Below are 23,284 nucleotides of genomic sequence, written 5' to 3' on the forward strand. Positions count from 1 at the left end.
TTTTTTGTCCCCAAGGCTGTTTTTATAGACTCTGTTGCCTTTGTTTGACTTTTTTTTCCCTGCCCCCAAAGGGGGCAAAATGCCATTTCAGGAAGTCTGTAACAATTTGCCTTTTAAATAGTCACACACACACACACACACACAACACTGTTTAATATGAACAAATATCCAATAAAAAAAACAACAAGAATTGTATTTCTAGCCCTGCTGTAGCTCCAAGCTGCACAATTTTTCACTGCGTATGTTGCTCCATATGTCTCAGAGGTAGAAAATTGTTTTCTTGACCTTGGAAGTTGTCCACCCTGATCTGTGCAACACCCACGGCCATGCACAGAGTTAACTGGCCATGATCCTATATAGGTGTTGCATAAGATAAATCTCTCAATGTAGAATTATGTATTAACTGAGGTACATGATCTTTTTCTTGAATGGCAACATGGAACAAATAAATGCAAAAATTAAGGGGGGCAGTCACACTTACGATCTTTGCACGGAGAGATTCACATCTATGAATCGATTCAAAATCAATTCACCATTCCCACTACATTTTAATACAGCAAATCTCTCTGTGGCATTTAAATCCAGTCAAAAGTTCTCATTCGCCACCATTCCAGATCAAAATGGAGGCACCTCCATCCTGAACGATGGCTGCACGATCCAAATCGATCTGATAGCTTACTCACACTATCGAGATGCAGATCATTGGGCTTCTAAAAAAATACTAAGGGATCAATGCCAAATGCACTGGTTTAAATTGGCTTTTTGGTTCCACCACACACACACACGCAAACTGCACCAAATTGAATCAGTGCAAGTCTGAACTACAGGGAAATAATCAAGCTTCATAGTGTGAATTGGGCTAAGGAGTACTACTGCCAATTTCAGCAGGGACAGTCAACTAAGGATTGGTCAAGAATGCACATTGGTATACACAATTGCACTACATACACCTCTACTTCTGCAACCTTCAACTGAATGCAGACTTTGCGCATTGGACAAAAATGTGCAAAATTGTTTCCACAGGGGAACTTTGTGCCATTGTAATCACTGACTGTGTGAGCACTAGATGGAATATTCTTGTTAGTTCGATGAATACAGTTTGCAAGACAATGATCATGATCCTATTGGGGTACCACATCAGCACAGCTGGCACTTACGTCAGAGGTTGTACTTTTTGTGAAGTTGTCTAAGAGGGAATCAAATATCTCTTAGGATCTTATCACACAGGAGGGAAGTGCCCAAATCTTTTCGATAAATGGGGTTTAAATCAGGGACTATCCCGCAAAAGCGAGATTGTTTTCAGATGATGTTGGGCTAATTGAGTATTAATGCAACATTAACCCATGGAAAAAGTTGCGAAATTGCACCAAAATCCCAAAAGTAAAAAGTGATGTGATTTTGCCCACTTTCTGCATGGGTTAAAGTTGTGTTAATGTGTCTGAAAAAATCCCACTTTTGCAGGATATTCTTGGGATCTACACCCTGTTTATCCATGAGATTTGGGCACTTTGCCTCCCGTGTGATAAGATCCTTAGTGTTTCTCCAGTGATACAACAGTGTCCACACACACACACACAACACGCCAGCCACTTATTGGCCACAAGGCACACCAAGAAATTCAATACCTTATACCAGGATTGCCCACACCATTGCTGGCCTGGCCTGGCCTGGCCTGGCCTGGCCTGGCCCGGCCCATCATCTGTGCTATCCCTTTATCAATACACCTGTGGGCGTGGCCCCACGACCCGCCGGCGCCACCCCTGGGATTTGCTCCATGTGCGCATGGTATAACTTCTAAACAAACACAGAGGCTGGAAAACAGCTGAGTGATAGCACAAAACACCACTTTATTTCTCTCTTCACCAGTTCTTGATTTAACTAACTCTCCGGCCCAGTTACTTCACTGAGGCCGGGTGAATCCTCTGTACTCTTCACCTTCCGTACTGGTACAATGTCCCGACCCAGTTACTTCACTGGGAAGGTAAGGTTCTCCCCTCTCCCTCTTGGCTCCACTCGGCCAAACTCCCCTTCACAGGGTTCGAGGGCGTGGAGGTTGATAGTCCCAGGCTGGGCGCTCACGTTCTTCCTCCGCCGGGGACCGGATTCCTCCTCCACCACCACAGCGTCTTTCCCGGATGAACCACCAAGGCTTTTCCCCCTTTCTAAGCCCCAATCGCCTCCAGCTCACTTCTGGATTCCACAGTTGGTCCCCTCCTTCGACCTCCCGCCTGGGGCACGCCGGATGAGTAGCCAAAACCGGGCCGACCCAAACTCTTCCTCCCAGTGAGGGGTCCCTCCAAGCCCGGCGCCTCACTCCCGACTCCTGGGACTCCTCTTCTTTCCCTCTCCTGACAATCTCCTCGCATCCCAATCTTCCGGTCTCTCTCCTCCCCCCTTGCGTCACTCCCTTCCCTTTTATCAGGCTTCCTGGGGCCCCGCCTCTTCCCCCTTGATTGCTTCCCCGGTTCCAGCTGGCTTCTTCCTAACCCTCTCTCCCTTCCTGGGTCCTTGAGTCTCTCTCTCGCCCGCTCAACCCGACCTCTACTCTCCTCTTCTCTACAACACCAAAAGAGCATTCCACTCCACTGGCTCTCAATAAGATCTCAGCTAATAGGCTCATATACTACTACTTAGCCTTTGCTTCCCAGCATTACTCCTAAGAATACTGAACAAATCTTCGAGTATTTGGTCTAGGAAGATGGTCAAGGAGTCTGTCAAGCATATCCCTCCTGCAGCATGGTGACAAGACCTTTCCAGGATGGTTCCTTTTGCTTCAGATTCTGCTGTCTTTTGCATGATATAGAGATCTAGGAGGAGGGTGGCTGTTCCTTTTTGGAGGGGTTGTGAAAATGCAGGGAGCTTTCTGTCAGGGTATGGGGGTGCATACTAATGCCTTCAAGTTGGGGTTGTATGTAGGATGGGGTGGGGTAATGCACAAAAAATGACCAGAATGCTGGCATAGCAAGTGGTTACATCAGGATATGTCACCAACAGCATTCCAGAGTGTGTTTGCTTCCGTGGAGATTAAAGTTCATAATGCTTACTAATGTCATTTTATAACAAAGTTGATGGGTTATTCTATTCTTTATTTTATTTTGCTCCTTTCTTATAAATTTGGCAAAAAGAATGCAGTGTTTCATATTTTTCATCCACTACTCCCATTTTTCCTATATTGTCCTCCATCAGAAAAAATATATATATTCTCACCAAAACTGGCTTTCAAAATGTCCTGAAATTTTGCATTCCTAATTATAGACAGCAAATATAGTCTAACATGGAACACTTATTTTATTTTATTTTTTAGTCTGCAATCCTAAGTCTGCTTGCTGAACACTTTTTTTTCAGTCATTTGGCCCTGCTTCCTATTTCTTTTGACATGCCTGATGCTTGAGTGAATGACGATCTAACAAAAACTGTGGAATTTAACATGTTTTTATTTGTGAAGTCCTTATGTTATGGAGGAAAATGCCAACACCTTATTCCTCCTGATAACTGAATAGGCCAATCAATTAATTTCTAAAATTTCCAATATTGCATCCCATTTTACTACCAGATGTATTGTAATCAATATCTATGACCACTCAAGAAAATAATGTACAGGCCTGAAACCTTTGTAGTACCACTGGGATTTTGGACTCATCCATCTTTCCTCCTGCAGCTCTCAAATGCACTGACAATCTACTTCACAGATTTCCCAGCTCCAGCCCTCTGAAGCAGATTGTGAGGTCATGAAGGGAGCTGCTGGTGGGATAGAGATCACACCTCCTGCTTCTCTTGACAAAAGCAGGTTCCATCAATAGAGTTGCAGAGTTGGATAATAGCTTTTGACCGAACTTTTTATTCTAGACTAGAAATTATAGCAAACTGCTTCTTTGGATTCAAATTACAAGGAAAGGGACATTACGAGAAATTTCTGAAGTGCAAGAACTGTTTAACAGTGGAATAGACTTCCTCAGAGGGTGGTGAGCTTTCCTTCTTTGGAGGTCTTTAAACAGATGTTGAATGGACATCTTTCAGAAGTGCTATACAGTCAGCCCTTCACATTTTCTGGTTTCAGATTTGCAGTTTTGATTACAGTGCACCCATGTCATACATGGGCGTGCCTTACATGGATTCCAGCATACATTGGAAGCCACGTTGGAAGAAGCGGTGCCACGTGGGAAGAAGTAATGGCTTGCACGCTGCCACGGACACAATCCCCATTGTCTTTAGTGGGGCTTGAGCATACATGGAATTTTCTCTCTCATCCTCATCCTTCCCCTCTCTCCTGGCCAGACAAAAGCAACACTGTGCCTTCCCTTTGTGGTGCTGGCTGTAAACATCAGATTCAAAGTGGAAGGACTTTAGAAATGAGGAGGATACAAAGTCTGACAAAGCAGGGAAAGTATGGTGTTGTTTTTGTCTGGCTGGGAGAGGAGGGAAGGAGGAGGAGGGGAGAGAAGTTAGATCCTCCCTGGTGGTGTTTGCAAACATTGGAATCAATATGGAACACTTTAGAAATCAGGAAAATTCAACATTTGTCAAAATGGGAAAGGTATAGTGTTGCTTTTGTCTTGTCAAAAGGGAGTGGGAAGAAGAACAGGAGGAAAAGAAGGTGGATCCTCTGTAACAGTGGTGGCTAACATTAGACCAAAAGTGAAAGCACTTTGGAAATGTGCGAGAGACTATGTGTTGCAAGACTACAAAGAGAGTTACTGATGGGAGAGGACTCTTTACCATTCATGTTTGGGGGAGCTAACATACTCACAGTTTTTCCACTTTCATGGGGGTCCTCTGCCCCTAACCCCCACGACTGTGGTGGGGTGACTCTAATTGTGTATTCATGCATGTCAAGAGGCTAGAGTAGATGGCTCTTTCAGCCCCTTCCAAATCAACGGCCTGTTACAGACTGCCAAAATAAAGCTGCTTCGGGTCTCTTTGGAGGTATGCTGTTTAAATGATGCGTGCACCCTAAGAATCCGGAAGCTGCACCAAAGCTGCACTCCAGTGCTTAGGAATGGAGTGTGGTTTTGGCGTGACCTCCAGACTCTTAGGACCCATGCATCATTTAAATAGCATACCTCCAAAGAGACCCGAAGCAGCTTTATTTTGGCAGTCTGTAACAGGCCCACGGTTCTGTGATTCACATTAGAACAGTGATTGCAGTTTCTGAAAGGTGCGGATCATGAGTCTTCACTGGGACCCCTATAGATGTTGTAGTCCCAGATCTTAAATTGCTTGCTTTGATGTAGTCCCACTGACTTTTGGGAAAGGCCATGAAATTATCCATCTGTCCATCACTCATTCATTCAATTGTTAATTCAAGGAAAGTATATATCAACTTTCAAGGCATTATAGCCACTTGATTATATTTTGCATGGAACAGCATGTTTTCTACCATCACTGTGGATATTCTCATGCAATGCCAAATAATGTCTTTTCCATCTTCCAACCTGTGGCTTGAACAAGTATTTTAGTAATAGTCCCCACAACCACTGAATGGAATACTAGCACACATAACAAGAAAAACTAGAAATCCCAGAAACTGATACTGATACTTTCTGATAACAAAACATGTGATATATTACTGACCTGTCATCCCCCTCCCTGCAAAGATATAGACACTATTGGAAACTGCATAAGAGAAACTAGGGAGATGGTGGTCACATAGGTTCTTCAGACAAAAATGAGGGGGAAAAGTTTTTTGTAAAGCACCATTGAATTCTGCATAGTACTATTCAACTTTCAGATTGTATAATGCAAATTCCTTGTATCATGTAAAAAGGAAAGTGGGGTAAAATTAGCAGTTTGGACATATTAGCTATATTTTAACAAATCAGGTCAGTACTCCTAAGCTCATAGAAATAAAGGATGAGTTGCAGGCAAGGCTAGGTGCATCTAATTCATACTAAAATGAATGAGAGCTAAGTTACACCATTACTAACATTTGGCATTGATTTCAATGAGACTTCGGTTCAGCTACCTTAGACTGCATTTAACCCACTGGATCTGTATAGCAAATTCTGCATGGAGATCTAGATGTTTGATTCTATAACTGCAGTCATTTGACACCATTTCATTTAATCTTTTTTTAAACTTGTATTTTCAGAAAATAATGAAGAGACTTATTAAACGATATGTTCTGAAAGCTCAGGTGGATCGAGAGAATGATGAAGTGAATGAAGGCAAGTTCTTTTAAAAATTTAGTGTCGTAATTAATTTTGCTACAGTAATGGGATCTTATTAACTATTTCTATAGCAGTGCATTCTTTTTCAGTTAGGCGATTGAAAAGGACATGATGGACGCTCTGGGGCTTCCCATCATATTTATGAAGCATAAAAGGGGATATAGGAGTGAAGTGGGAACTTCTGAAATTCTGGGCATCTCAGAACCTTTCTATGGCATGTTTTTGTTGGCAACTTTAATGAAAAGAAAACATTTAGTTGTTTCCTCACTACAATAATTTTTCTGCATTTTGCATTCTGCATTTTCAGTCTTTTCACACTTCAGGACTCTTTTATGCCAAAACTATCAATGTTTCTGCACAGTGCATTTTTCACCAAAATACACTTTTTTTTCACAAAAGCACTATTTCTGGTCCAAATTAAGAAGGTTACACAAGAGACCAAGGATTCTAGCACAAATGTTCTACCAAAAAAAAATCCCTAAATTTATTATAATTATTTTATTAAGTATATTAATTAAACATTTTATTATTTTTTAAAAAAATCTTAGCAATAGGCCACCTACTCAGTGGGGTTCCTAATAATTCAAGACACCATTTCTTCTTATCAAGGACAAAAAATGGCAAATTATATTTTCTTCCCAAGCAACTAGAAATGAAATTGGGTGGCTTCACAAATTAGCTTTTTTTGTTTCCCAGATTACAATACCTCTGAAATGCGAGAGAACAGTTAACTGAAGATCTGTTTAAGAAATGCTGGAGATATGCTTAAGAAATATTCACAATGACAATTCACATTGTTATTCTCAGCCTCAGTCCAGCTGTAACATTATATGCACCCCATTAGCTGTCTCACATTCATGAACACAGAGAAGGTTGCTGATGGGATCAAAAGCAAGAAAGCCTTCCATGCAAAGCAGCAGACACAAGAGCAAGTTAAAAGTTTGTAAGGGGCAACTGAATTTTAGTCATCCTGTACAGTTAATTAATTGCAATTTTTAAATTATTTTTAGGTGAACTTAAGGAGATTAAACAAGACATTTCAAGTCTCCGCTATGAGCTTCTTGAAGAAAAATCACAAGCAACAGGAGAACTGGCAAGACTAATACAGCAGCTGAGTGATAAGTTTGGAAAGAGTTTGAATAAGGACATTTGAGAAGGACAAATAAGGACAAAGGCAAAAAAAAAACCCCACAGTATTTCAACCAGCATTCTAAAGGAACAGATATGGTGCAAGAAAGGGACATTGAAAGCGGTATTATTATTATCGAAAGATGATTTTTGATTATTTTACGGGCACTGTGCATTCGGTTTATTGGGTGAAGCCAATGATCAATTAATTCCTTTATGATATAAAGGTGACATTTTTCATATTAAATCAAGCCTTTCGACATCCGAAATAGATGCATAATCTTGGCAAGGCAATCTTGGTTATTCTAGATACCCAAAGTAACTATTGAAACTGGAAACAAGCCAGATCCTCCAATGATATTTCAGCATACAATAAGTGTAAACCAGAAGCACCAAAATAAAGGAAATAAGTGTGGGGAGAGAGGGGCAGAAAGATGTGTGACAAACTTTGATTCGTGAAATCCAGGTATTATGTGTATGCATGTGTGTCCCTGTGTGTTCACTATGGATACTGCAGTGAGAGCTGGGAGGTCCTTGGTTCAAATTTCAACTCAGGAAGAATGATTCCCCTCCCCCCCCAGCAAATTATTGTGCCCCAACCCATATTTGTTGAGATCTCATGTCTATGGTGATGGCTCCATACTCTCCTGTGCCTTCCAGTTCTCCTCACCAAATGAGCCCTAGCCTATTATACCCCCAGGCAGATGGAGTTTCCATTACACCTTGGCTGTTGAGGGGGAGTAGGCTGAAAGAGTCTATAAAATGGAATCTGAAGGACACCTGGGATTAAGCATCTCTGTCTCATTAACTGTAGGTACAACCAAATTGGAGGATCTTAGTACAACCCGGTTATTACTCCTCTGCTGTACAGAGCATGTAGAATTGCAAGTAACTTTCCACATTTTAGGGTGACTTCCATGTATATCAGGAGTCCACAAAGTCTGGATCATGGGCTACATGCAGCCCTTGGGACCCCCATAGCACACAGGCAAGTTTTTTGTTTTTAAAAAAATCAGGTCTATTTTTGGACAATTTTTTTTGTTCACAAAACACACAAGATGTGCCGAAACCACAGCAGTCTGTTTCTCCTAACACTCCAACACTCCCATCCTCTCCAGTATATAAAATAAGTTTAAACAATTGGCCAAAAATCAACAGCTGGAAGTAATGGTATGTTATGTCAGGCACACTGAAACATATTGGTTTGGTCTGTCAGCTAGGAAAATGACCTCTGCCCCCTGCACTGTAGCCCAGAATTGGTGTATATCACAACCAGGCAGATGGGAAAGGGTCGATTCTGAAATGCCCTTTTTTGAAAATAATTTTCCCTATCCTTTAAAAAAAACCTTGTGCTTAGGTTTTTTTTTAAAAAAATAGGCACTGTCTCATATTAAAATTAATCATTTTTTAAAATGCTAACTTTAAAAATGTTTCACAGTTAATTAAAACACTAGTTCACAACTAGTGTTTTAACTAGTGTTAAAATCTCCCCAATTAGTGAGACAGCTATTTTAAATGTAATTTAGATATTTGCGCAAAAACATTAGCTAATGTGTAAGTTCCCCTACAAAAGTGGTTGGACATTTTTGTCCAATGCAGAACTGTTTATTCAGTATTTAAAAAAGAGAAAGGAAGAAAGAAAGAAAGAAATCCTACATTTTGGCCTTAAGGAGAAAAGGCCTTCTTTGGGGGCCTTCAAAAGAAATTGCTGGTGTTCAAAACAGTCTCCAAAATACAGGACCATAGAGTGTTATTTGCAGAGGAACACAATATTGTAGAATATACTCTACAGAGGATACTCTATGGTTCTGTGTTTTGCAGTGTTTCCAATGCCAGTGATATCTTTTGAAGAAGCCTTTTTCACAGCATGTAGAATTTGTCTCCTCACTGTTTTCTACTTTTCAATGTGCTTTTTGGTACTCTCTTCATCTCTTTAACATGAGACAGAAGGACAACTGTCATGTATTGGGAGGTGCATTGCCCACCTAGATTTATGTGAAAGGCTGAATGTCTGGGGAAGGGTTGCCCCTTAGGGAATATTGGAGACAATTTTTCCAATTTCTTTTTGGTCTTTTCTGTGCTACCTCAGGACCAGGAGAGGCCTTTTTCTCAACCTGGAAGTCTTTGTTTGTTTGTTTGTTTGTTTGTTTGTTTGTTGCTCCTGAGGGGTCACAAAAATGGTCCTGATCATCCCTGTTGATGTAGGACTCAATCAAAAGTGTAGATAGACTCTTATAACATGGTCCTTTCCATGAATAATAATAAATAAATAAATAAAGTTTTTATTTATATCCCGCACCTTCCTTCGATCAGGGCGGCTTATAGCTACATCATTTTTGGTACAATTTTTCCAAAATTCACAAATTTCTTCTCAGGTTGAGAGAAAAAAAATAGATTTAAAAAAACTAATGTGGATGAAGCAAAGACAACACATTGAATTATCCTTACATATGAACTTGGCCTTGGAAAGATGTGTCTTTTCCTCCATTTCTTCTTTCTTGTTATCAACAGGCTGAACTGATGCCAAAGGATGGCATATAAAATGATAAAATATCCCTTCTGTTGCTCCCTTGGAGATTAAAATTTACTGAGCTAGATGACAAGTTACTGAGAGAGAAAAGACTCTTCCATCTTCATCAGGCACCACTGATATTGATGCAGTTATAGAAGGACTCAAAGGGCTTTATGTTTCCACTGAAACTTAGCCAGGAATATCAAATTGTTCTGAGAACAGAGAGGGATGCACCAGAAATTCCTGGCAAGTAACAGATCAATTTGACAACCAGTGTGAATTTAGGACTGGGCAAACAAAATAATTCGTAGCAAATTCAAAAGACTCCCCTCGGACCTTGAGGCTCTCTGCAGTATCTTTAGTGCATGTCATTTTGATCTGTCTTTCAAGAGCAGTCATGACCTACATACTCCCATTTACAGTTTCTAAACAAGTGGTCAAACCTAAGTCTGGTTGGGCTTCAAGGCCTTTACCTCTAAGGAATCCTTGTATGTATATTTGTAATCCTGGGCCTATAGCAACCTGCTGCATTTGGACAATGAGATTTGATAAATCACAGAAAGCATTGCATTGGGATGATTAAAATATATATACCAAACTGCAAGGAAAAGAAATGTAAGACTCAAAGAGTGCATTCCAGCAACTGAATTCTATGACAGAAAGTGGAATCTCCCATTGATGCTTCTGGAATGTGCCCTGTGGTAGTTATGCATATTAATCATTCCAGCATAATATTGTCAGACCCAATGATGGCTTTCAGGAACTCTCTTATAATAAGGAGTGTCCCTGAACTGCACTGAAGTTATGGAATGCATGTCTGTCTAGATGTTATTTTTAGTGAGGGGAAATTATTTTTTTCATCCAGGAATGTGTATGCTGTCAAACATGGTTGATGCACTCAGTAAATGAATGAAAAATTGTATCTGCAATTCATAAATGAATTGGGTTAGATTCCAGCTTACCCATATATAGGGCTACCCATTGAAATAATGGGACTTAATCATGACTATTTTTTTAAGTCCCGTTCATTTCTGCTCTTTGTGTATGGACTCAGTCATGCTCTAGCCCCCTGACTTAGAAGTAAACTGTAATGAGTTTAGTGGGACTTACTTAAAAGTACACAAACATAAGATTGGGCTGATTATCTGAAGACATACAGTCTATTGCAAAAAAAAAAAGACAACTAAGCTTGAATTTTGGATATCGAATAGAAAGCCATAGAATAAATGTGATTTGATGAGATATGTTGTTTATGAATCAGGAATCAGGAACACCTCAGTCTTGATCAACCATCTTGATCTGTTTAGGACATTCCAAAAAAATGTGAAATTTCTTAGCAAAACCCTTTGATTCAATTTGTTTAATTCTAAGGGAAAGGTTTTTGTTTTGATTTTTTCAAAATTAAAATGTTTTAGGGAAACATTTACAGGCCTCACTAATGGTATCTTCATACTGCACTCTTCCAAGTGGACACTAGCATTAACTAAACTACATTGGTGCAACTGAAAATTCAGCTGTGTTTCTCTGCGGGAAGAAATATGGTTTCAGCTGATCAAAGCACACCTTGATACTATGGTACCAGAAAGTTGTACTATTTGTTTACAAGATGCACCTATACAACAACATTAGATATCAGCTAATGATGATTAATAATAAGCAGACCCAGAAGGTGACCTGTGACCTGTTCTTAAGTGCCAGATGAGAACACAGATAGCCTAATAGATTAATAGTTCTATTTGTTTAAAAAAATTAAAAATAATAAAAACATGTACTGTAGTTATAACTGTTTAGAGACAAATAAATCAAATGTATTTTTACCTTTAATAATTTTATCTTGTATACTGTAATATTTTTATCAAAAACAATGACAACAAAAATAAAATTACCTCAGAATAGTTGTATCTTTGTGAAATAATAACTTTACTTCTTTTCCTTTTTTAAAGAGTTATGCATACACTGAAACATGTGCACAGAGAGGGCTATGCTAACAACTTAGGCCATAAAGGTTGTCCATGGTGTTAAAGATGTGCATCAGTTCAATTTAACTTTTGAAAAAGGCTTTCATTGTATACAACCTGGAAATCTCACTGACCTGTCCAACTAGGTAGTGGTATATGCGCATAAAAGATGTCTCTTGATGGGTCGGAAGACTTTTGTATTGAATGTTTATATGTGGATTTCACTGATTAGTACATATACCACACTTGGGTCAAAATACTCATGATGTGTTTACATAGAGATGATATAGTTATACAGGTTATATTTATTATCTCTTTGAGTCACGTACTCCAAAATTTGTGTGAGCCAAAGATTTTAAAACGAAGACAACATAAAATGCCAACAAGCACTTCCTCAAGCACATAAACAAATGTGTATTGTTTTTAACGATATTTTAGTCAACATATTATAGGCCTCAGAGCAGAGTTATGAGAAACAGTTGCTGCTCCTGCTGCTGCGTGCCTTCAAGTTATTTCTGCCTTATGGCATCCCTAAATGAACCTGTCATGATGAGGCCGAGAGTGTGTGACTTGCCCAAGGTCCCTCCGTGGGTTTCCATAGCTGAGCAAAGATTTGAAGCCTGGTCTCCAAAGTCATAGTCCAATGCTCAGATCACTATGCCACACTGAGAAAGATAGGTATGTTCTTTAGATTGTGCAATTTTGTCTTCCATACATCTTAAGTAGATGAATGCCATCTTTCCTGAACTTGTCCTTCTATGTGAGTCAAATCTCTTTGTCCCCAACTACTACCATGAACAAGTTAATTTCTCTACAGATAGTTACTATATTTACAGCTCCAACCCAGAGGCCTTCAGAATTTGTGAGAAGAATTAGAAGAGGAACACCACCTTTGTAGATTGCAGGATATCTTCAAACATAATAGATCCCATCTGTTTCTCTCACCTTAATGCTTCAAGCCAATTGGAGGAAATCAAAGCAGCTTAGGGAGTTTGACAGAAGTGGAGGAATGAATGTAGAATATATCAACGCAATAGAAATTTTACACATTAAGCTGGGCAGCCAATGGAAGTACAGAATAGTTTCCATCACTAGAACTGCAAGGTGGAGATTTGGAGGCCTGCACTTCTTAGGGGTCCCATAATGCAGCAACCCTCTCTCATGTCACTTCCCTACAACTCCTCAATGCTCATCACTTGGCGCTCTGATTGTTGTCCCCCATTAAATGAAAAGGTGGAAGAGGAAAAAGAAAGTATGAAGTTGTTGGAGCAAGAGGAAGAGCAGCAGGATGGAGAGAGAGAGAGAGAACAGAAAGAGACAGACAGAGCATAAATGGTTTTGACTTATAAAGCCCTATATGGCTCAGGCCCAAGCTATTTGAAGGACCATATCTCCCTGTATGAGCCCACCAGAGTATAGGCCTCAGAGCAGAGGCCTATACTCTGAGAGGGTGGTGGGACAGAGAGGCCCTTCTCTCTGTCCCACCACCCTCTCAGGTATGTTTGGTAGGAACAAGAGAGAGGGCCTTCTCAGTGGCTGCTCCCAAGCTTTGGAACTCCCTCTGTAGTGAGGCCAGGATGGCTCCGTCTCTGCTGTCCTAGAGGCAGATGAAGACATTCTTGTGTTAGCAGGCCTTTGCAAATTGATAATGTCTGGGAATGTTGTGCTATTTAAAATTTTGTATTGTAACATTTCATTTTAACTCATAACTATTTTAACTTTTAAAATGATTTAATTATGTTTTAAATTTTAAATTTATACATTTTAATGCTGTATGGTTTTTAAATTGTATTGTTTTAAATCTGCTGTTTGCTCCCTTGATTCCCTATATTGGGAGAAAGGTAGGATATAATAATAATAATCTCTGGGTTTTCTTCCCGAACGAAGATTCAGGAAGGACTCATCCCGCACTTTCTACAAGCACGTTGATGACTAAAAAGGCTGATCAAAGATAAACAAGTCTGGTTGCAGAAAGCGCAGCAGAAAGTCTCCTTGTGTGATGTTTCCGAGTTGTGGTTCTTTCTGCGTTGTCGTTTCTCTTCGAGACTTGTTCAACGTGAGCTTTCAAAAAAGGCTGCAGCATCATGGATAGTGCGTCTCCATGCCTCCCAATGCGAGGCCAGGGCGGACCATTGTTGGTGATCAATTTGGCCAAGCCTGAGATGTTGTTTCAGGGAGTCCTTGTATCTCTTCTTTGGGGTGCCCCTCTTACGCTGACCCATGGCGTGTTCATCGTAGAATACTATTTTATTAATATAATAATAATCATCATCATCATCATCATCATCATCATCATCATCATCATCGATGTTGGAACCTCCAAGGTATAAGACCTGCCACCATTCATGAATGTTTCCTTAGCACTATATCTCTAAAATCTCTACTTTGCTTGCAAATAGAATTTTAGACAGAGGCTTTGAGTCTCCAGAAATAGCAAAAAATACCCTGGCCATCCTCTGCCAACCTAAAATTGCAGTTGTGGTTCCCATAATCTATTCATCAGAATGAACTTTCAGAATATAGGATCTAGACCCTCAGAAATTCCTGCTACCTCGTCAGTCCCTAATCCTGGGAAGCTTCACAGTGGCATTTTTCAGCTCTCCCTCTACAGCCCATATAATGGGCTTTACAGACATCCTGGGCACTGATATGATAGGAAACATTGGGGCTGGATTAAGATAGTGGGCCCCTGAAACAATTATCTCTTTGTGCAAGCGTGTGAGCTCATGTGCTGGCTTTATGCTGCAGAAAATCGGGTCTGGCTGTGCTGCGGCCTAAGAACACCTGAGGAAAGGAATAACTCTGGTCATCCTCACTGTATGGGTTCCAACAGATATGACTAAGACCAAAGCCTCAGCGGCAAGGACCATGGTGAACCACCCAAATTTTCACTTGTTCCACACATGGAAAATGGGGCTGGGTTATAGGCTAAATGCCACCAATGTCTGGAGAGTGTAGAGAAAAAGAGACCCACAGTCTCCCACTTTCTTGAATCATTTCTTTCTAGACTGTTGCAAATGCAACAACACTCTGCACTGAAAGAGGTAATGCCCCAGACTGTGCAGTAGTGATAGGGTTAGATAGTTTGAGTGAGCTGGAGTGACGTCCCTCTCTGTCTAGCTATCCTGACTCCTCTCTGATGCAAACTCTCAGGGAAACTTTCCACTCCTCTTCTCATCCTCTCTCTTCTCTCAGATCATGCTAGAGATGTAGCTAGATTAGAATAGCTCCCTCAGTAACTTTCCTATCTAAGAATGGAGTTCGTGTAATAAAGACTTAGGAGCTCATCGCTTGGGAAAATAAGCCGGCTTACCTCTTCCAGCTTCAGTTCTGGATCACCACCAATCTAGGTGGGATGCCACCACCTGGATGCATCCCAGGTTGAAGCCTTGCTCAGCCAACCAATGTTTTAAGTCAGAAGCTCCCTGACTTAAAAAAAAAAAAAGTGCTGGCTAAGCAAGACTTTGACCCAGGATGCATCCGGGCAGCAGCATCCCACCTAGATCAGTGGTGATTTAGGTATGATAACATCCAGGGGCATCCCGGATCAGAATTGAAGCCGGAGGAGGTAAGCCAGCTTATTTGCCCAAGCAATAAGCTGCTTAATTTGTCCTCTGAGCCATTGGTGTCTTTCATGCACTGCACTGCTTTGTAACATAGACAACTTCATAGTACAGGAAGAGTAGGTGGGTGAGTGCCTAGGGAGAGAGGGGGGAAAGAGAGAGAAAGAGAGTATATATGGTACCAGCTGTACCATGGGGCTCCAAGCCAGCAAGACCCCTGCAGCATTTGTTCCAAAAGGCATCATTGGCAATCTAGCCTCAAAGACCATGAAATTCCATTGTTTTAGAAAGTTCCATCCAAATAGAAAAAGGAAACCCCTCTTGTGTCCTACATAAATATTTGCATATCATCCAAGGCAATGAAATAAAAATACCACTGTAGATGTGCTTCCTCTTGCCTCCTTCTGGTTTAGGAAAAACTATTCACAAATAAATAGGGGGTTCAGAAATAATTTTGGACAGTTCCAAGAGAATAAGATTGGTGGTTTCTCACCAAACAGCTCTCCTGGAGCTTCCTTTGCCCTATGGAATCCCTCCTCTCCCCAGAGATCTACAGCTGGCTCTCTGTGGGAATGCTTTTGAAAAGGCTTTGAAAGTATACTTATTCCTGCTGGCATTTAATAGAAAGGGTTTCATGATATTTGTTGTTGGCAGGTATTTGAAATTGTAATTTGTTTTAACTGGATGGTTTTGTGAACCACATGGTGTTTAAACTTAAGGGGTGTGTTTAATGATTTATTTGATATGAGGTTTTGCTCTTTATATATTGTATGCCACCATGGACTTGAAAGGGGGGCAAGAAATATATAAAATACACTAATAAATAAATCATGGCTCTGTGAAATATAAAACTGACACCCTGGGTGGCAGGCAAATCTCAGCTGTTCAGCCATGCAGGAGATTGGCTGCACCAGCATAAACAAAGGCAGTAATGCAAAGGGACAGGGCAAATACTTTCATCCTCCACAAAAAGGAATGGCAACTCTAGGTTGCAATCCTACAGGTTTGAAATCCTACAATCCTGGGAATAAGTTCCTTTAAACTGGAATGAGGAAATGTGTAGACTTAAAATGTCTGTATATTTTTGCAAGCCTCAGTGCTGAGAGACAACAGAATAGTCAGCTGTCCATATGAAATGAGAAGTTTTCTTACAGGATTTTTTCTGCAAACTCATCCATTCCTCCTCCTTGCTTTAGTCTAAGAGAGAGAATGTGTGCCCTGGGGGAGAGAAATAAAGTATTCTTTAATTGCATTATTATTTTGTTGTCAGTGTGGGCAGTCTTTCAGTACATCATGAAACAGCATAAAGAGCATAAAGAAGTCAGGGAGGGGGAAATCTCTTTAGTTGGATTGCAACTTGTAGTCACTGTCACTTTTGTCACAAATGCTGCTCAATTTGCTGCCTATTTCTTCTTATTCATAAATCTAAATCAGCAACTTGCCAACTGGACAGGAAAAAAATTAAAAAGAAAAAATAGCACTCCAGATCCTGTAACAAACACGTAGTCACAATGACTTAGCTAGATTCAAATTCTCTATCTGACCCCTGAACCCCACTTCAAAAGTGGATCTGCAAAGGAGATCTGTGCTACTGCCAAGCACGGTGCCAGAGGATCATATAATCAGCCCCCTCCCACCAGCAAGCAACATTGCAATGAAGAGTTGCAGCAAGACCCTATGAGAGTCTCTATTTCTGCTCCCTGTGCTGTCACTCACTGGTGGGAAGGAACTGGATGCGTCATCTTGCAGTGCCTAAATAACCAGCAGCACAGATCCCTAGTTACAATGTCCAAAGTACAATTTAGGATGTTGTAACTGACTAACAGGATGCCAGTCATTATTTTTGTTGCTTGCTGTCCAGCTAGCCATCCAAAGTGGTTCTGGAAAGGGGACCAATCCCCCCCATACATTTATTGTTAAATTCATTTACTAGAAACTGGGATGGCTCAGTTGAAGGCACATTTGTTTGTTTGGGCATAATTGGCAAATGGCTGCTCCATGTTCCTTAAATTCCAATTTCAAGCTTTGCTGCTGCTCAGACAAAGTTCAGTAGCCACAAGAAGCATTGCCAGTGGAGATAGAGGAATGTTTTCAATCATGCTGGGAAGCAGCCAATGCACATCTGGCTTCCTGTCTATCCCCATTCTAGCCAGAAGTGGATAATCATAACATGGGACCAATTCTTTCCAATGAAGATACACTACAGATAGAAATTTGGAGAATGCTGCCTACACAAAAGATTTTATACACCCATCTGTTATTGTCCCACCTATGCCAGCCTAACCTGCCTGATCAAATTCTCACTTCTGTGACTGTACTGCACAAAAGATACACAATGTAGTTCTTAAATCTGTAGTATAAGAAAGTTCTGGTACCAAAGCAAACTGGTAGTCACACCTTGGTTGGCCTCCTGTCAATCTGTCTCAACTAGAGCAAGTCCACTCATTGACCTGAATGTTAAGTCAATACATAGGCAAATCCCATTGATTCAATGGGTTTATTCTGGTCAGTGCAATAGAATACAGACCCCTTTATCCAGAAATGGCTGGTGATTCCCATGTCATAGGCATAATGAATTCACTTTGGCTTCTAGACTGAACTTTTAAAAGTTATCCAAGATACTGTAATTATATTTGGTATATTTTGGTTCAGCACCTTGAGCAGTTCCTTTTGAGTTCAAACTAAAACCCAGAGCTGTTCCACTGCTGCCATAACCACAGCATGTGCCCTGGGAATCCAACAGCCATCCCCATAAGTGAAAATGCTGCAGTCACACAAGCTGTTGCAGAAAGTCCTTCTGCCCATGTTTAACACATCTTTTTATGACTTTCCATGTTTCCACACTTTCAGCTCCAAAATAAACTGTAATAGGTTTGTCTCAGGGTCATCACAAGTCAGAAACAACTTGAAGGCACACAATAATTCAATTCAATTCATTTATTACAGCAAATAGCCAGCATAATGCAACAATAACAGTATCTAAAAAACCCTTAATACAAAAGTTAGATAAACATTAAACCACAATTTTGTTTTTAAAAAACAGATTGAAAAGCACACATTTAAAACCTAATAAATACAACACATGCCATACATTCCACTTTTTTGACCCCAACATAGCAATGCATTACATACACACCCTGACCAATGCAGTTAGATCAGACTGGCTGGCATGAGTGGATGTGGAGTGTGAGAAATGCAATCTCCTGTGTGACTATAGCAGGCTATTGGCATGAGGAGCTGACAGGCTCTGGGTGCTTGAGTAGCATACATGCCTGCATGTACTTAGAAGGCCTGTGCTTCACAGTCAAATGTTTTCCAGATGGTATGATTACTGAAAAGACAAGGCACTGTGTCCCCACCAAAAACTGCCTTTCTTTCTCCCCTCCCCCCCCGCTTTCTTTCTTTCTTTCTTTCTTTCTTTCTTTCTTTCTTTTTTGGGATGGGAAGCCCATAATACAGAAACAAATTCTGCATCCCCACCAATAACTGCCTTTCTTTCTCCCTTCTCTTATTTAACTCTATTGATGGACAACACATAGCATTCATTCTGTGTTAATTCTAAGGTCCTACATAAGGTAGGGAAAGTACATTCTACCATTTCTAGTGTGTGCTGGAAGAACTTAGGAAAGAACACACTGGCACTGAGACTGTCACACACTTTAGCTTTAATAGGAATGTTTCCTCCCTAACCTTTGCCCTCTTCCTCTTAGTGAACTTACTTTCTGCACATTGTTTTAATAAGAATCCAGCTGAACCAATGAAATTAACTTAGGAACTTTCTTCTAAAAGTCTAGTTAGAACTATAATCAGAGAACAGGAATTGAAGGTTTGCCAGGCTGTGTAGGTAATTGAATTACACATCATGCCTCCTATTTGCCAATAGTACTAAACTAAAAAGAGAAAGAAAGAGGGAATGAATGAAAGAAGAATGATAGATGCTGGCTGGAAGATGCTCTAGGTTTCCTTACTGATCTGGGTTTTGTGTGGCAACACCTTTAACAGCCCAGACAGGGTGTAGATGTAGTTGTGATTTACTTTAACACAATTCTACCCACCTTCGTATAAAACATAGGCAAGGCAACCCATGGAATCCTAAAAGCTAATCTTAGCTGATGTCCTACATCAGGATCCCAAGCACAAAGTAGAGGCAGTGGCAGCCAGTGGCTTCCATGTCTATGGGCCAGTGAATCCAGAATTTAAAGGAGTTTTTCCAAGGTGCTGAACCATGCCCACAAAATAGGTCCAACAGTTTGGCTAGCTCATTTACAGGTCAGATTAAAACCTAGAGCAGATTATTGCCCATTGGCATGGAAGCCTTCAGCCACTATTGGGTATGGGGTATACAGGCAGCCACTTCCCAATTCCTTATCTGGACAATCTATCTCCCAGTTTTAGCAAGTATGCCGCACCAAGCAAAGGGAGAGCACCTGTCTATAGTAGGGAGCCTGAAATAGCAGGTGCCCATGGACTCCCTCCTTAAACTGTACAGGGCACCACATCACAAGCAGAGCCTCCATATATACACATGGCTAGAAGGGCAAAATATTACAGATAGTGAGTATAGGTCTGCCTTTCTCACCATGTTTCTTCATCACACAAGGTGGGGGGATACCTGAATTGTATACCCTGTAACATTTGACAAAGGAAAACAGGGACACATGCAGCCAAGCAACATCAGATTATGAATTCAGTTTAGGTGTGATAACTGAGCCAGGGATGAGAGACCTCTATGGAGTGTGCACTGTCTGGCTTCTGAGCTTTTAGAGGAAAGTTTTAAGAAACTAGACCTTCTAACTGGCAAAGCAATGCAGAGCTTGTGGATTGGCTAACCCATATATAGAAGTACTGGCTCGTAGCTTTTGCCAGCTTGACTGAATATTTCTGCTGAATTTCATATTCTGGATCTGTGTATGCTATCTATACCTTTATCTGCCCTGGCCTGGGACTGCCCACAGGTGGAACAGAAACTGGGCATTCCAAGGATGAAAAAGAAACTGGTGGACTGCACCCAGGGCTGGTGCTGGCTATTCTTCTTACTTTTCTTTGGTTGTAAATTAGAAAATCAAACAATTATGTTTTAAAAGTGAGAGAGGGAGAGAGAGAGAAGGACAAGATGGTACCTCTGACAACTCCATATGTACAAAACAGTTGGGCCACGATATGCTACATATTATGAATGTGGCAATCATTGCAAGAAATTGGGTTGTCCTCTAAATGCTTCAAAACATTCACTATCATTTTTCATGAAATTTTGGCTTTTTGTCTGAGCTGACTAACAGCCTCGACATACCAGTGATAAAGGCTAGCATTGGGGTGGAGTGGGGATGTGGTGTTCACATGGCACACACCCTGACTCCGCCTCTATGCCAGTATGCCTTGGCAGGCGGCAACACAGAGCTCCTCTGGTGCAGTGTCCAGATGACGCAGTGCCAAAGGAGCACTGAAATGCCATAGTGCTGGTGGCTAAGGCACCCTTTCCACAGCGCAAAATGGAGCTGCTTTTTGCAGCTCCTTTTTGCACTGCAAAAAGGCCAGATCGGGGCCGCAGCATGTGGTTGCCACAGCCCTGATGCAGCAAACACAGAGGCTGCTGCAGGCCGCCCCTTGGGGCGGTGTGTTCATCCACTAAGGCTGTAATTGCACTGCAAAAATAATACAGTTTGACACTGCTTTAACTCTCCATGACTCCATCCTATGGAATCCTGGGATTTGTGGTTTATTGTGGCACTAGAGCTCTGACAGAGTAAGCTACAGAACTCACAAAACTGCAAATTCCATAATTCCATAGCATTGAGCCAGAGCAGTTAAAGCGGTGTCAGCAGTGCATTAATTCTGCAACACAGATGCAACCTGAGAGTGAACTGAAGTGAATGAAGAGGGAGCTCTCCCCACCACCACCAAGTGTAAGGAACTGACTACTCCCCTTGGTTCAGTAAACCAGTCTTCAGTATTCCAACACCAAAACTTTATTTCAATACCTGGAGAATGGTTATGCCTTTTGTAGACAGAACTATCATAATCCTGAACATAAGCATAGAATAAGCAGTGCCCGACACTGTAAATTCATGGGCTTTACCTTGATTTGTTCAAAAGCCAAAACATACTTGCACCCCTGTTTAACTGACCCTCTCACACACATACACTTTAGCCCCTTTCAGGTTTCCCAGGAGACTGACCTTGATGCAATTCAGTACCAGTATCCTCCCACACAGGCAATTTTTTTCCCAGAGCAAACACTACAACTCCCATCAGCTAAACTACTAAGCCTCAATTATATGTTACATCCAGTTGATAATATCATTAATGTGTCTATATGAAAATCCAACACTTTTATCAAATATGTGCATTACCAATATTAAAGTGAAAAGAATATCAGTAATCAAAACAACGGCAAACCACTTCTTGGGACAGGATCTGTCAGAATCCTGACACCAAGCCACTGTTTTCCTTCACCCTCTATCTTCCTCAAGTTTTAATCTTTAGGGCTGTACCTTTAGGTAACTTTTTCTTAAGGCTGTAGGTATTAAATTCTGTATTTCAGTCACAGATTCCTAGCTCTGTAAAGCACAGCAAAGGAGATATCATGGGTATGTTTGCTTAGCTATTATGAGATGGGTAAATAAAAAGAGTAATGTTGCCGTGACATCCTGCCTAAAGAGAAATGTGTCATGCCTTCATTAAAGCTTAATAGTACACAGGCTTCCAAGAGATGGTGGCTATGTTTTACATTTGTATATATGATGAATGCCCTTCAGTGCGCCAAATGTGCTAGCCTAATTAAAAGATGTGAGAAAGATTTAAGGGAGCATTAGGCTTTGCTACAGCAAATATAAATCATAATTTATTAGCATCCTCTATGACTGTGAGAGAAAGAGAAGCAGGGACAAAGAGCATTTAAAGGATTTAAGGTTTGGCAAATGAGTTAAGGGTATTTGAATGGATTTCTAGGGAAGGTTTATGCATTACAGAATAAATAAATGTAGTCAGTTTGCAGATACACACCATTACTTCATTGAAATTATTACCAACAAAATGACATCTTGAAATTTAACTTTTTTGGACTATAGCTCATACAATCCCATCCAGTGTCATCCAAAAACTTTTTGCAAGCTATGAGGGTGATTCTATGGCTTCTTTCTTAGAAGTAAATTTGATCCTACCACATACCATAATAGAGAAGTGAGGGGCTATATAGACCGTCCCTTTACTGGCTGGATTGGGACCACGGCAACCTGATGCAATGGCCCCAATCCGGTCTCCGGAGAGTGCAAAAAGCGGCTCCTTTTTGCACTCTCCAAGGGGTGCCATAGCTGTGACAACATGGCTTTATAACACCTCTTCAGTGCTTCGTCATGTGGATGCAGCACTGGAGGGGTGTCATGATAGTTCATGCCGTGTGGACCAAAATGGTGCCCTGGTGGCGGGGTTAGGGCATCCAGTGTGCGGATGCTGCACCCCAACTCCACCCACAGGCTGGCACAAAGTGCTGGTCTGCATCAGGCCTGAGATTAACTTTTTTTTTCTATATGCTATTTTTCATTCAAAGGTGAGATAAATTGTAAGCAAAATAAAACAGTAAAACATTAAGTGCATAAAATATAAAGAAGGGACCAGAATTATTAATCACCTTGCATGACTTGCATTATGATTGGGAATTTTATTACATAGATGAGAAACATAATAAATGAAGGATTAAACAGATAAAGGGGGAAACAAGGTTGAGATTCAAGGAGATTTAGTCTGAATTCTAGATTTCATTATCCTTGCAGTTTTCCCGGTGGGGAAGATTTATCCTTTTTTGTCATCATTATCATTTTGTGTGTTATACTGACCTCTAGTGAAACAACTTGATTCTGTTAGTAGAGCTATATCCCAATTTTTCCTGAACCTTTCTGTATGCTTAGGAAGTTCAGCTAATTGAGAAATACATATCCTTGAAGATTATCACATATGGGC

At 40.8% G+C, this 23,284-nt stretch overlaps 1 protein-coding gene across 1 annotated transcript in view; it reads left to right on the forward strand.

The window, feature by feature from the left end:
- The window catches only part of TRPC7 (transient receptor potential cation channel subfamily C member 7), a 194,097-nt gene extending 186,384 nt beyond the window's left edge, over window positions 1-7,713 (forward strand). The window contains exons 12-13 of the mRNA XM_089503025.1: window positions 6,089-6,164; window positions 7,178-7,713. Of these exons, the coding sequence (XP_089359151.1) occupies window positions 6,089-6,164; window positions 7,178-7,320 (219 nt within the window). The 3' untranslated portion in view covers window positions 7,321-7,713. The remainder of the gene's footprint in view (window positions 1-6,088; window positions 6,165-7,177) is intronic.
- The last annotated feature ends 15,571 nt before the right edge of the window (window positions 7,714-23,284 follow it).

Source organism: Sceloporus occidentalis, unplaced genomic scaffold, assembly GCF_023333645.1.
Source record: "Sceloporus occidentalis isolate IW3139 unplaced genomic scaffold, rSceOcc1.0.p SCAF_1, whole genome shotgun sequence".
Lineage (NCBI taxonomy): Eukaryota > Metazoa > Chordata > Lepidosauria > Squamata > Phrynosomatidae > Sceloporus > Sceloporus occidentalis.